Source organism: Columba livia, chromosome 3 (genome assembly GCF_036013475.1).
Source record: "Columba livia isolate bColLiv1 breed racing homer chromosome 3, bColLiv1.pat.W.v2, whole genome shotgun sequence".
In the NCBI taxonomy this organism is placed as follows: domain Eukaryota; kingdom Metazoa; phylum Chordata; class Aves; order Columbiformes; family Columbidae; genus Columba; species Columba livia.
This window is the reverse complement of record NC_088604.1, coordinates 64,238,547-64,253,790: the sequence shown is the minus strand read 5'-3', so window position 1 is coordinate 64,253,790 and position 15,244 is coordinate 64,238,547. Positions and strand designations below refer to the sequence as shown.

Sequence of the window (15,244 nt, the reverse complement as noted above, 5' to 3'; positions counted from 1 at the left end):
TTGCTCTGTGAACCCTTACTATGTGTGGTGAATGTCTACTGCCTCATCTTATGATTGCCGATCTAAAATGTTTAAGATTGCATCAGGCAAGATGCAATTGTTAATCTGACTCACTCAAGCTCTTTTTTTTATGCTGCAGAATGAGCCTTATCAATTATTTGCCTGCCACAGAGCATATTAGGAATCTAACCCCATTAATAGCAGGGGCAAGGGTACCTTTAAAGCTACTAAGGACACATTGAGAGGTTTTCATTTAACTTGGCTGTGGGCCTATAGTACTGTCCGATCCATTTTAGGAACACATGCTTTGAAAGTATAATCCTGGCCCAAAAATGCATATGGGGCAGTTCTAGACTATGCCTGGAAGTGTCTTTCAGCCTGGCACTACTTTGCGTATCTTATTGCATCATACGATGCTCTTAGGGCAACACAGCCTTAAATAGCACAGGTTCCCTTTTGCGGTGCCAAATCTGGGTGAGTTTTATCTCCTATATTAAGAAAACGTGAATGGCTGTGGTATGCCATTCAGCCATAGTAAGACCTCCTAATCCTACATCACCCCTCAGGAATTTTGTTAGGCAGTTACATGCAAGTTTCACTGTCCTGCCAGCTAGCAACAGGAATCTTGCCTTCCAAGCTGCTTGTGTGCTGAATGTTATCAGTCCAAAGTTTACTTGTCAAGAAAAATCTTGTTATGTGGTTCCCTAATACATCAAACATCATCTTTTTCATATTCCTCGATTCTGTTAAAACATGCTTTGAAAGAAAACAAAACAAAATCACTTCTTGACAAAAAAATTCTGCCCTGATCAAGCCTCACAGAATATTAGTTCTCTCAATATAGCTGGTGTGTTCCCTCAGAGGTGATAATCACTGATATTTACCAAACAGTTGAACTGCTAAGAGATGCTCTGCTAAACATCTCCTCTTAGTTTTAACATCTTTCTTCCTCTCCCTATGACAGCATGCAGGCCTGTACATCAATAAAAATATCGGTTTCTCCTCATGGTTGGGTTAAAATATCTGTAGAATATTACTGGTGATTTTACAGCTGTCTTTAGTCAATGCTTTTAAGTCCTCTGTGCCTCTCATGAGGTTATATGTAATGTACCCTGCCCTAATTTTGTAAATGTCAGCAGCATGTAGAGCTTTCTGCCTTTCTGTTGATTAAAGAACCCCTGACATCCTGGTAGATGCTTGCAGTGGAACCCAGCTCAGCTTTCACAGCTTGAGTTAAGAAGCCCATGCCCAGCTTTGCATCAGTTTAGAAGCTGAAATTCTAGGAACTTGGCCCTGTCCAAGTAACAAAACTCTGAACAAAACCCCCGTTGACAACAGCAATTTGGAGCAAGCAGTCTGCTGCTGGAATTCAAGTTACTCTGAGTGAGCATGGGGCTTGTGAGCAGTATCTCTGACAAGGTGGCCTGGTGTAGGGAGTGACCTGACACTGCCCATGATGTGTATTAGAACTTGGAGGGTGCGGTGGCAGGTGAGAGATGAAATCTCACTCTTTAAGGCTGCACTGGCACTACCTGGAAAAGAAATTGTAGAAGAAAAAGATGCAGTGAGGAGCCACAGATATTCTTCTACCAGTTGTGTGCCTGTCGATTGTTGTAATCCGCTATCTGCAACAACTTTTAAATATGCTGTCCTGTAGCTGTACTTTTGGAGGAGTGTGAATGCCTCTGCTAGTAGTAGAAACTTTTCATGCACCCTCTGCTTTGTGCCCTGCTGCCCCCAAGTGAAGGAGGATTGGTGGTGGGAGGGTTTGTCTAGATTCTTTGAAGCTGCAATCTATGAAGGTCCTTTGAATGAGTTCTTCACAGAAGGGGAGAATTTTCTCTTTCTACTTCAAGTATACATACTCTTCCTCTTTCTGTTTGCTCATATAGGAAAAGTCATAATCTTCTATGGCATTATGAAATGAACAGCAACATCAAGATCAGCCTGGCTTCTGACTCTGATTAAAGCCACACCACGTTTTGTCCCAAAATCTAGGAGTCAGTTGCCTAAGCAGCAGTTACTTCAGGGTTACTCAAGGTTACTTCTGAGCAGACATGGCAAATTCTGAAATTATAAAATTACTTGTCTACCTGAAATAATGAAATTGATCTCCCTAGAATGTCTTTATTGTTTTACAATGAAGAGAGATCTTCAGAATTATGTACCTCTTAAATCTTGCAGTGGGATAAAACAAAAACAACATTATATCCAGATAGACTCAAATCAGAGAAAACCAACTATTTCTCTAGCAGTGTTTGTGTTGCTGGACTTACTGGTTCTTAGGTTTGGTAGCTGTCCCTCAAAGCTTTTGGCTTTATGAAACCAGTCTAATGGAAAGTAAAAATCAATGGATAGAACTGAAGCAACATTCAGTCATTATTACCTTGTTTCCTTTAGGACATGCTAAAATGAAGGCATCCTACCTAATAAATCTCTAACGATAGTTTAGTCCATATGTTGTAGCAAAAGGAGATACTTTATGTTCAAGTTAGTCATTAATTAAATTGATGTTTGGTAATTTTCAATTAAGTTGCTGACTAATATCTATATAATAAAAACAAGATGTTTGTAAAAGACTTCACTGTTTCCTAGTATCACGATGTCTGAAAGGATGAGAAAAATAATTTTTTCTTAAACTAATATTTGATATCTCCAAATTATACCTTCCCCTTTCTCTACCTCGATTTGCTTTCTGTACTGGTGACTACATGCTTTGGACAAGCTGACAAGGATGGAAAAACCCTGTGGTGTTTTGGGAAGGTGAAGTGGCATGAAAAAAAAACAAGAATGTAAGGCTTGTTTCCATCTTTGTCCCACATAGCCATGTCCTGCTCGTAGTACAGTGTTATGAGCACTTGTGGTGTTGTCTAGCTTAGGATTTGTGGTGGTGTCTGTATTTTTAAGTGTAGTTTGTGGGGTCCTTTGATCTATTTCAGATGATGAAAGTTAGAAACTCAATCCCAAAAGCAGCAGTTCTTAAAGAGCTTGAAAATATCACCCAGAAGTTCCCTAAAGGGTCAGAAATCTTGTTGGCAAGGAAAAAACTTAATCTGGCCTCCTTCCACTTTTCTGACCTTCTAATGGTTAGTTCTGGGGCTGTTGGAGAGCCTAGGGCTAGCTTTGCTGCTCCACAGGGCATTGTGGAGAATTTACTACTTATCAGGTATGAAAATCATTTATTAAAAATCAGAACAGCTGGTATCTCTTCAGCTTTGTTACTCTGTCTTCTAGTGTCACCCTCCTCGTTCTCACTTCTTCCCCATACCAGGAGGCTTCCTGTTGGGCCAAGTCAGGGAATACCTGTGTATTTAAACTACCTAAAATAATGAAATGTGGAAGTGAATAGTGCTGCTACTATGGTAGAACAGTGTTTATGTGGTCCCTTTAGTATTCATTTTCTACAAGATTTTCAGAGTTTTCCTTCTTTAATGGTATACAAAATATGAATATTTTTCTAACTTCCTTATTACTTCTGGTTATGAAATGATGACTAGGCATTTATTCTTGCAAAATAAGCTATCTTAGAAATTTCCCTTGAATCGAGACAAGTTTCTTACTGTGATTGACTTACCGTAATTTGAACACTGTTTGCTTTTAGGTGAATCTGATCTCAATGGAGCAATAACGGAAGCAGGAAAAACCTATGAAGAAATCGCCAGTCTTGTAGCGGATCAGGTGGGAGCATTATAAATGCATTGGTGTAGTCTGGACAAACCTATCACCTCTTTGGATCACTTCTGACTTATTTTTGTTGTTGTTTCTGTTTAAAGCATAACTGCTAGTGCTGCTGACCAGCTAAATTACATTACTGTTAATACTTCTAAATGTACTTTCGTCGTCTTCTCTACTGTGTCAGTTTAGGGGGGGATGTAATGGGGAGGTATTTCTCTTGAGTCAGAAGGCTCACATTCTGGTTTCTAAAGTACTAAAATGATTGCTTTTTAAATGTGTTTTGCTTTTTGATGTCTGTGACCTGTCTTCATTACTGCTATGAAAGAATGAGATTAATCAAGGGTGGGGTTTCTACTTTCTTCCTGCATTCCCCAAATGTCTACAGGACCAGATCTTGCTGCGTTTCATTGTCTTGACGTGCAGTTGGTGCTTCAGTCAAAATTTAGCTTAAATAAATCCTGATTTGTGTCAGTATTCAAGTAATAAATTGATGTTTAGTGCTTTAAGCTTAAAGTTTCCAAAATGCAGATCCTCTTGATCTTGAGATTGAATCTGGAAGTTCTTAAAACAGTTTTCCAAGTCAGCGACTAAGGAGATGTACTTGTGCCTGTACATATCTGTCTATGTAATGACATTGTTGCTTAATAGTGCTGTTGCTAGGACTAGTAGCTCCTCTTCAGTGAAAATTTGAGGCAAAACCCCTCACTTAATAAGCTAATGTGGAGGAAAACAAAGAACAGAGGCACCTGCTCGCTGGTGCTCAGTGCCTTAGTCCAAAGAGCTTATATTTTAATAAGGACCTTTTAAAATATGAAAATCTAGCAATATTTTTTTTCTGTTCTTTCCTTCCCTTTTCTCCCCTCACCCTTTTTTTGGCATCATAGATTATTTTCTGTGATGTTAATATGCCTCAGATACTTTTACTAACGCTTACCCTTTGTTTATTAGCCAAAGAAAGATCTTCACTTTTTGATGGAAACAAATCATGAATACAAGGGATTTCTTGGTTGCTTCCCTGACATCATAGGAGCACATAAGGTATGTGAGGAGCCTTTCCTTTCAAGGGTGGGCAGTGGGAAGATACACAGCATCAGAAGTGGTGGTATGGTATACTGCATTTGTGCCGCAGCTTGGCCCCTGCTTCCAGAAACACCGAAAGTTTCTATGAAAACTGGCATGTTGATTTTTAAAACAAAAAATACTTAGAGGGAAGGTAGAACTTGTCTTGAGATTTGAGACTATCATGACCTTCTGCTATAGTACAGCACTACAAGATTCAGTTTTCTCTTCGGGTTAACTTCATGTCCCAATGTGGTGAACAGGAGTAGTGTAAATTTGTAGTATTTGAGTCTTTAGTTGATACGAAAACATAGCAGTGTTGTAGGAAGAATTGTGTACACTTAGCATGGCTAGCTTACTAGTATGTCTAAATAATCATGCACTGCATAGAACAAGGGTGTCAAACTCATGTAATTTTAGGACTGTATAAATGTAGGAGTAGTTACATTTATACAGCCTTAAAATGACATTTGGCCCTTTGAAGGCAACTGTGAGCTGGTGTGGCCCCTGGTGAAAATGAGTTTGACACCCCTGACCTAGAAGTTTCTTTAATATTAAAAAATAGAGAATAGGACTAACTTTTTCTGGGGGGAAGGAGGGGGAAAATACAAAAAACCCCAAACACTCGCAACAAAAAAGAACCACTTCATTCTCTCTAATATGAAAGCCATCAAATAATAAAACAATGAATGTAGCCATTGAATCTAGTTTTGGATAGTCTGCTTTTTTTAGGTTCTAAAGTTTTCCTTATGTTCATGTGTCTGCTGTAAACTAGTTTTCAGGAAACTAAAAATTTTCAATTATTTAAAGAGTACACAAGTATTTTTTTTACCACTTGAAGTGTTAAATGTATAAAGCAATAACACACGTATGAGAGCCATAAAGATAAAAGCCTATCAGATTTGTGTGTTCTTTCTTCAGGACGCTTACAGTCCATCATCCCACAGAATCCTTGGGGGAAAAATACCATAAAAGGAGAATAAATGATTTGAAAACTCAAAACATAAGCATACTGCCAAGACATGTGTAAATAGTCTCTTGGCACAAATACATTGTGAAGGGGAAGGTGTTTCTTTTTATGCTTGTTGTTTATGTGATACAAGGATTTCCCTGAATTGAAAGTTATAAATTGCTATGAGCTGTAGAGTCTTGGATAATAGTTTGTCTCACCTTGTATAATGTACAAAAAAGGTTCTACAGGCATCTGATAGTTTGAGGCTTTTGGACGTCTGTTTTGTTGGTCAGCTGTATTTTGAAACTTGGTCCTTGTGTCCTTTCTGTATATATGCTTGTGTGTGACTGTGTTCATGCTTGTGTTTGAAGTCACTTTTTGCAAGCTGTTAGGATTCTTGAAAGCAACAGAGCAAAATAACAAACTTTGGGTGAAAATGTGGGAAGGCAGAATCAGTCATAGTGTGTGTATACATGTGTATGTGCGTAGTGGACAAGCTCAAAATGTGGTCAGCAGCATTTTAAATTACTGTAAAGACCTTCAAGTTCACTACTCTTTTAATCTACTCCCTTAATCTTTCTGCATTTGGTTTCTACAGGGAGCAATAGAAAAAGTGAAGGAAAGTGATAAATTAGTTGCAACAAGTAAAATAACGCCACAAGACAAACAGAATATGGTGAAACGTGTGAGCACCATGGCTTATGCACTACAAGGTAAACTGAATTTTGGGCTAAGTGTAAATGTTGTAGACTGCTGAAGGACATCCCTTAAGTAACAAACTTTGAAAAGAGAAAAAGAGAATCTTTGTTCTATCAGGAATGCTAGGTGTGGTTGGTTTTGTTTGTTTTTCTTTGAGACCTGCTTAGATTTTCCCAAAATTGTGGTAGTTTTGCCCATTTTCTTTCAAATCTCCTATTGCTATTGCAAAAGCGACATAAAATAAAATTAAACAAACAAAACCCACAAAAACAACACCACCAAAAGACCCACCACAAAACCACAAAAACCAAAAAACCCCAAAACAACAAACAAAACCACAACAACCACCAACAACTTCAACAGCCACCCCAGGCTGATTCTTTCATTTTGAAGTGATGATAACGTCTCAAAGAAGCAGCATGGGCCCTGGTGCAGGAAGCAGTTCCATCATGTGCAGAAGTGTTTTTTCTGTCTCGTGCTTTAGTCAGACATGATCCAGTTTAGATTCATGTTCTTGTCGATAAGATTTTTAAATTTTCTTCCTGGATGCTCTTCGAATGAACTTTTTCCTCTTTAGGTTAGAGATGTTGTAAATATGAGATGTCGCACACTGCACTTGAAAAAACAGGGAAGTGAGGAGTCATAACTCAGTCCTGCAGGATACCAAGCCCTTAAGTGCATCCTGTTACTGACCTCAATGGGAATACTCACTGCTGAGGGGAGTTGTGGTGTGTGTTTGTTTGTTTTCCAGCTAACTTAAAGCCAAGAGTACTCTGTATTTTGCAGGACAAAGTCAGAGCAGTGCACAAAACTTATTTTGATATAAATAATAAAACTCCCTATCCTCTCCTTCTTCCTGGTCATAGTGATGCAATAGGACTGTGCTGTGTAAGTGTTAATCATGGAAGAGACCTCTAGGATGACTTTTACAATCCAGAATATTTCTTCTCCCTCTATTGGTATCTCAAAACGTATTGAACTTTTTATTTCAGCCATAAGCTGTGATGTGATGAGAGATGCAGAAAGTGATGAAAGGCGTCACGGATTCAGTTGTGCTGTTTCTTGGGTTCCTACTGAAACAGCTTCAGTCAAGAACAGGTCAAATGCTACTGGCTGATCTTTTTTTTGAGCTGAATATTTACAGCTGTGGCTTATGATTTGATATCTATACCCTTGGAAATCTGAATGTCATAGCCAAATTCTGTTGGAAAAACTCCAGGAAATAACCTCACTAGGAGAAAATTCTGGTGTATTATTCATCAAATCTTTGTACACCTGAATATTGTTCCTTTATCCAGGAAGCGTCCATATTTTAGCAGTGAGTAATTGCCACTCTACCAATTTTATGAACTGTTGCGTCATACCTGGAGGGCTGCAGGCAAAATGGGTTGTAGAAGCTTGAGAGCACTGACTGTGCTGGCAGGGCTGGACACTGAGTTCTTTGCGCAGTAACTAATCTGAACTGGGTGAAACTGTTCATAATTACAAATGCCTCTCTTAAATAATTTGCCTCCTGGGTCTAATTGCAGCTGAGATGAATCACTTCCACAGTAACCGGATTTATGACTACAACAGTGTCATTCGTCTGTATCTGGAGCAGCAGGCACAGTTTTATGAAACGGTAAGGTGTAGTATTTCAGTGCTAGTTTCCTGGCACGTATTATGTTGCTACTTTTTATCAGAAATACTCGTAGTAATTAACGATCTTTTTGTATGAGCCTCTCCCCATATTTGAAGAATTGTACATCTAAAAAGTAAAAGAGTGTCTTAAAATAATATTCCTATAGATACTATTCCTGTGCACATGACTACATCATATTAGACCTAAAAAAGTGTTTATTTTTGTCTTCCAATGCCAGTACTAAGGTTACAAAGAAATTTAGTTCTGCGATACGCAGTAGGACAGACCTGCTGCATTTCATACAACAGTAAACCATTTGAACAAAACTTCCCTTGAAGGGAAGCTGCTGCGATTTAAGACCTGATGTATGCAAATGTGGGGCGGGGGGGACTGGAGTGGTTTAGGTGACTTAAATATGTTAGCTCTGAACACATGACCTACAGCCTTAGCTGGCATTTAAAATTGTTCTTATGTATGTATTCCTTGTGGGTTTTTAAATGAAGCCCAAGGGGAAATTTTCTAATGTGATATGCTGGTAAAAGGTGAATTTGTGTGTGCTGGAACCTGACTTCTGTCACTTGAAGGAGTAATATAAGCAACTGGTTGCCTTTCACAGCAGTAAAAGGTGCCAGTGGGGCTTCAGAGTTATCTTCAGTGGATGAGAACTTCAGGTCTCTCATCAGGTCACCTTGCTCAGTTTCTCTGGCACATCTGATGGGTTTAGGCATAGGTTTCCCCTTGCCTTCTTCCAGTCTCTTGTCCAGCCTGTCCCAGTTCTTCCAGCTGCAGCCTCACCAGCCTCCTTGTGCCAGTCCTCCCTCCCCCACTACAGGGACCATCTCCATGTTCACATGTGGGGCGCTGGCTGCCACGAGAGCTGTGGGGAGAGCATGGCAGCTCTGTTCCGACGTGTGGCCCTGTTTCAGCAGGGAAATGGATTTAATGGAAAATCTGGTTCTGTTCCTGTAGTACAGTGCTAGGTAACCTGACAGGCAGGATGACAGCCCTGCCCACAGTACTTCCTGCAACACAACCTGAACAGTGAAAGCACAAAATGAACAAGGCAGAAAGCGTGTATATGAGAAGAAAAGTCTTTACAATGGAATGCTTTGAGAATCCTACATACACAAAATGTACAGTAAAAACAGCAGATTTTCAGAAAATGAGGGAACTATTCATTTAATTTCTTGGCCTGCAGTCATATTTCTGTGTTGTGTAAAGTAACTATGTATTAAATATGTTCTGTTTCTCTGTTTCAGATTGCACAGAAGCTGAGGCAGGCACTCAGCCGCTTTCCTGTGATGTAGAGAATAAGGAGTAGTCAACAATAAAGAAAACTCCAAAGTGCTTTTCTGATTTGGGGGCAATGCTAATAAAACTTGTTAGCCTTTGCCAGGAAAAAAAAACACGAAAAATACCCCAACAACAACGAAAATCAGTTGTAGAAAAAAATAATTATTTAAAATTTTACTTTATCAGCCTAATGATAAAATAAGGTTCTCTATCTTGAATGCTCTCCCATTCGTATAATTATTTAAATAAAAACAGATCATGTTGTCAGTTATAGGGCTCTAAATTATCAAACTGGTATGTTGCCATGGACTTCATGCACACTTGAGTCTATCAGATGTTCTTCCATAAACTCTTAACATCAGAGTTACAAATTTACATGCATTTTTTCAAGTGGGAAAGTGAGAAAATGACTTTAATACTCATTATATTCAGCTCTAGTGATTCAGTAGCCAGGAGGAATTATATTCTTCTATATTTCTGGTACATGTTCATGATAATCTCCTGAATGACCACTTTGTCCTGAGTTTTGCTTCCCATACACAGCCATGGCACACTGCTCCATTATGACTCCTGGGAAGTACCAGTCATTCTTCCTTTTCTTTGTTTTTTTCCCCTTCTAACTAAATCTTATATTTGTGGCACAACACCCCGGAGCTTATGTCAGGCTCTTTCTTTCTTTCTTGCTATGCACTGTATAAAAAGATGAAGTACAAACAAGGAAAGAGCCATTCAGGAAGGTGTGAAAAAACAGTTTTCCATACCAGCACGTTGACACCCCCCAGTGTCACACCATAAGGCGCTGGTGTTCCTCGGTGCTGTGCAGGGCCAGCTTCCCTTTCACCCCTCTGGGAGTTGTAGGTGTTTCAGCAGAGGAGACACTGCCACGTCTAACCAAACTAGTAGAATGCCCCAAATTCCAGCTAAGCTCAGGTCTTCATGTAGTAGGATGGTATGCTATTGGCTTGGGTTTATTTTTTGTTACCTTCTAATGTAAACTAAAAGGTGACAAAGTTGCTGCATAACGCCCTTAGTTCACACAAACTCTGTGGTTTGATCATCGTCTCTTGTCAAGCGGCCCAGTGCCCTCTTTTGGACTTCGGAAGTATCATTTGAGGCCTGGGCTTTTCAAAACAAAAAGCCACTGCCAATCCTCTTCACAGTGGGCACCAACTATAGTAATCCATTTAATGCCATAAGCAAGCAGGAAAGCCAAAATGCAGTTTTTGCTAAAATGTGCCTATAACATAAACATGTTAGCAAAAAAAAAAAAAAGAGGCATTTTACCAATAAGCCATTCTAAGTGACGGGTACAGTCTGCTGGACGAATAGTTGCCTTACTCTGTTTTGCATTGGTGTTACTTTTGTGTGCTAGAAGGAAAATCTGGATCTGCCTGAATAACCTGAAACCAAACCAAACAAGGCTAAGCTTAAGTCTAGATGCTTTTCAGTGTCATGGGTTTTGTTCATGTTTTATAAACCTTGTCTTTTTCTCCTCCCAATTTTAGTTGTTCGCTTCCAAAATTCCATAGCACAGTGTTGTTTGATACAGCCATTTAAATATGTACAAATTGTACAGAATGTGTATAAATGTTTTACACCAAATGTAAGATCTGCTTGCATGTAGAAGCAGCTTATATAATAAATTGTTACAATGTGTACAGTAAATTCTGAAATCACTTTTTCAAGCCAGCATTTTTTTTTTAGCATTTGTATATTCACTTTTTGGTAATGAAATCTCTTTGTAACGGTCTCTTAATTTGGGAAGGGGGGAAGGGGGATCTTTTTACCAATCTTTAAATAGCTCCATATGCACTGAAGTTGAAGGTTCTCTATCTTGACCAGTTCGTTTTGGAATCCAAGTGTAAGTTGTCATTCCCAGTGCAGGGAAGCTATGATGGTAGCAGTCGTGTCAGAGATGCAATATTTTGGCAAAAAGTAACAACTGTTTAAAGACTTCTAGTAAAATGAAGTTAAACTGATAATAAATATTTATGTATATCCACTGGACTATTTAATTTTTTTTCTTTGAAATCATCATGTTGCTTTTTAACAGGGTGATGCAGTTTGAGGCAAATCCTCCTTATAGCTTTTCATTAACACACACACACATTGGCCAGCTGAGGAATGAGGAGGTGTCAGTGTGTCTTCCATGGAGCAGGCATCACAACTGAAGGGTATAATGGTGCCAGTGACTGCAAACCAGCAAAGGCTCTGCATATGTTGTAAGCTTTCATTATTCAGGTCAGTCCAGCTCGTAGTTGATGGAACCCTCCTGACTGCAAATCAGTAGTAGAGCACAGCACTACTGTGTATTCCTGGCTTTGTGTCAGCATGGTGTTGACCCAGAATAGAAATTAGATTGTCTTTGGTATTTGTGTTTGGTTTTTTTTTTTTCAATTAGACATGAATAGTGGCATAGTAAGGGTGGGTGGGTTGGGAGCAACAGAAAATCTTCATACTGAAGATGCAGTCTTAAGAATAGCAAGTTAGAGTAAGACTTGAGCAGTGCCCTCCTGAATTTTGTTTGTCATAGCTGAATAAATAATCTCTGGAGTACTGCTTTTTTGTGAGGATGAGCCAAACGCTGTCATTATCCTAATGACTTTCTAAAAGACATCAAATGCCCTAGCTGTTGGGTTTAACAGCTTATTCCATTACTGCTAAAATACTAAATTTATTTTCTTTAACAATAAAAATGTAGCTATACGAAGGGGAATGCTACCTGTATTTCTTGTCTGTGGTTAATCCCATCTGGGATTAGGCTGCAGCAGTGAATTTCATTGTTGTGATGTCTGATACATTTCTGGAAGGGTACTGTCTGCTGCAATGAGACTGTTCCTTAGTGCTGTAAGAGGCCTGACTTTGCATGAGTACTGAATTTCTTACATTACTGAGAAACTGCTGTTTTCTATGACAGAGTAGTTGAGGAATTATTACTATAACATACACTTTATTCTGTGAATTCCATTTAAAGAATATACATAAATTTTACTGCTACCAAAATTAGTCTTGTTTCATGCAGCAGAATCATACAGACTAACAGCCTTGTAAAGACAGAGATGCATCTCTTGTGCTGTGGTTTAGTTTGACGTACACCAGACACTCTGCCAGTTGGGACTGGCCAAAAGTACCTCCAGCCTGGTGGCATGCAGCTGTCTGCAGGGAGCAAAGCCCTCCCTAGGCAGGCATCCCACCTAACAAACCTCTAATAGAAGAGCTTTGTTTGTTAGGGGGTATCCCAGCAGAATAATAACAAATGGTATGAGTACAAAATAACAGAAAATACAGAAAGATTGCGGAGTCTTCTAAAAAAGAAAGTATTAAGTGGCTTGCTTGCTTTTGAATTGTATGTTAGCTATTTGACCTTCGTTATTAGCCTGTCCCCAAAGACACTCGCCAGGAGCAAGGAATGGGGGGGGGACAGGTGATATGCATGCATTTAGGAATGTACATTGTGCTACTTAAGGTTGCTGAACCAGTCCCTATAGGCTAACAAGTCTATGGAAAAAAAGACATCAAACTGAGAAAAAATGATCTGCCAAGTGGGTTGGTAACCAGGCAGGTTCTTTAACATGGGGAAGGCAGGAGCATGGGATACAGAAGAGAACATTTGTCTTTGTTCTGCTTAGAAGAGGCTTGGCTGGGCCAGCAGAAGAGTGTTGCCTGAAGAGTTTGGAAAGGCAGAGAAAGTCTGTGACCAGAGAGAAAAGAAGAATAATTTAAAAGGTAAAGGCCTCCTTTGAGGTTTTTGAGTTCCAAAGGCTAGAAGCAATGAGAAGAAGGGGCTGTGGTTAGGTTAATTTTGTTTGGCTATTGGGTCCCCACCAGAAGTAACTAGTTTGGAACCCTTATGCACTTTCAGCCATAACATATCTCTTAGGAAAATGCCTCTGTGCTGGGCTACCTAGAAAGGATGAGCTGAAGCTGTTGGGATGAGTGGAAGTTGGACCTGATGCTGGTATCGTGGAGTCGGTGGGTTGTGCAGTCCCATGTACACAAAGGGGTGACCAATGGAAAGGCTGTGTCTGTAAACGTGGCACGGAGCTCAGGGGAGGAAGAGCACCACACATTGTCTAAACCAAAGCAGGCCAAGTGCCCTGGGACTGAAACAGCTGCCTGGGGGTGTCTGGCTCAAGGAGTGTGCTGTGGGCTGGTGTTCAGAGTGTCTCGCTGTTTCTTCAGACTTCTTCCTGTCTGCAAACAATGGCTGCCCTGAGCTGGGAAAGGCTGGAGCAATATGAAAGCAAGGACCAGGTGAGATCTCCAGAAACACAATTTCTACACGTGGTTTCAGTCAATTAACCTGCTCTGAATGCACATGATATTTTTTTTCTATAGGCTTCCTTGCAGGAAGTGTTAGTGTGGGGATGGACAGATGAGCAAGTACTTTTACCTTTTGCTGTGAAAGACCTGTACCAGGGTGCGTGAGTATTCTCTCTGTATCTCATCAATAAGAAAAGTGAGGGACAAATGAATTGTCACGTGCGAAGAAGGCAGGAGGGCTGAGAATGGAACCCAACTTCTGAGGAAAGAATTTGATGCTGCAATTCACTGAAATGCAAAACTGCAGTCCCCAGCCCCCACCCAGCTTCCTTTTCCTCCCTTGGGCCTCCCCCCTTCCCCAGCCCCTGCAGCTGATGCTCAACTCCAGAGCTCCTGACAGTTTGCAAAGGTACATGCAAGAGGTACATATTAAATTGCTTGTCATAGCATCCACCCACAGCCACCTGCAATTATATGATGCCTCAGTGACTAATGGATTTGGTCACCCACAGGACACTTGAAAATAGTGGGACAACAGACCAGAGTTTACAGAATAGGGACTGTGAAGAGAACACTCTTAACTGTTCTGTACAAAAGGAGAGGATAGAGAGACTGAAAACAGGACCTTGATAAATTGAAAGGCAAGCTTATTTGGGACCATTTACAGTAGAATATCTGACAAAAATCAGCCTGTTAAACTGACAGTTGTAGGTTAAACTGGGTGCTAAACATAACAGTACTTATAATGCAGAAGCTAAATACCAGGCTTCGTTCAGATCTGTAATTGCATGAAGATAACTGGATTAGGTTAGTTAAGGTACTAGCTGTTGTACTTTATAGCTTTTTGTATAGAAGAGTGGTAGCAGCTTCTAGAACTGTGAATTATCTTAGGACAATAATAATGTTTAAATAAATAGCAAATAATATTGCTGTATGAAACACAAAACACCAGCTTTTTGTAATATTTGTAAATCTAGATAGACATAAGTTAATCTCTTAATCCTATTAAATGAGAAGATTAAATGCTTCATTATGCTTACTGTTCTGCTTTGCAGTTTGGGGGAAGAGTATCTCCCTGCTCCCATATGATTCTTTGGCATTGCCTGCTCATCTAGACCTTTCTGGACACATGAAAATTTATTACACACATGATGTAACTGGCACTGTGTTCACTTTGTTGGCACCTCTGAGACCCTGCGTCTCCTGCCAGGGCAGGAGGATGTCATTGCCAGTGCCTCAGACTGGAGGGCTTTGCCTGGGATGGCATCCCCTTATGACATTTTCAGCACTCACAACTATACTAGGAATTTGAAACGTCTACTGGCATTTCTTAAAGCCCTTCAAAATATTTATGGGAGAATCCCATCTTTTTTTTCTTTTTTAAACCTGCTACTATGATAATGCAAACACAGACCTTCAGAAGCCCAAAACAAGACAGCCTCACTGTTTATCCTATGTTAATCTATTTACATTTATTTTATTATTTTAAATCAAATTATTTCCAAGCCAGACACTGGATTTTGTCAAATTAGGTGCATCAAATAACAGAATGATTCATCAAGTTAAACTATTGCCAAAGGGGAAGGTACCTCAAAAATGAAGGCCATACAGGGGTGAGGGATGGTTTTCTAATTGTTGACTAGTTCCTGACTAGCTGACTAGTATTTTTAAGCTCACTAAAG

General features: G+C 39.7%; 1 protein-coding gene across 2 annotated transcripts in view; it reads left to right on the top strand.

The window, feature by feature from the left end:
- The window catches only part of SNX9 (sorting nexin 9), a 62,596-nt gene extending 51,295 nt beyond the window's left edge, over positions 1–11,301 (top strand). For both annotated transcript variants that reach the window (XM_065057307.1, XM_065057306.1), the window contains exons 14-18: positions 3,602–3,678; positions 4,624–4,713; positions 6,285–6,399; positions 7,915–8,006; positions 9,266–11,301. In XM_065057307.1, the coding sequence (XP_064913379.1) occupies positions 3,602–3,678; positions 4,624–4,713; positions 6,285–6,399; positions 7,915–8,006; positions 9,266–9,313 (422 nt within the window). In that variant the 3' untranslated portion in view covers positions 9,314–11,301. The remainder of the gene's footprint in view (positions 1–3,601; positions 3,679–4,623; positions 4,714–6,284; positions 6,400–7,914; positions 8,007–9,265) is intronic.
- Positions 11,302–15,244: the final 3,943 nt, after the last annotated feature.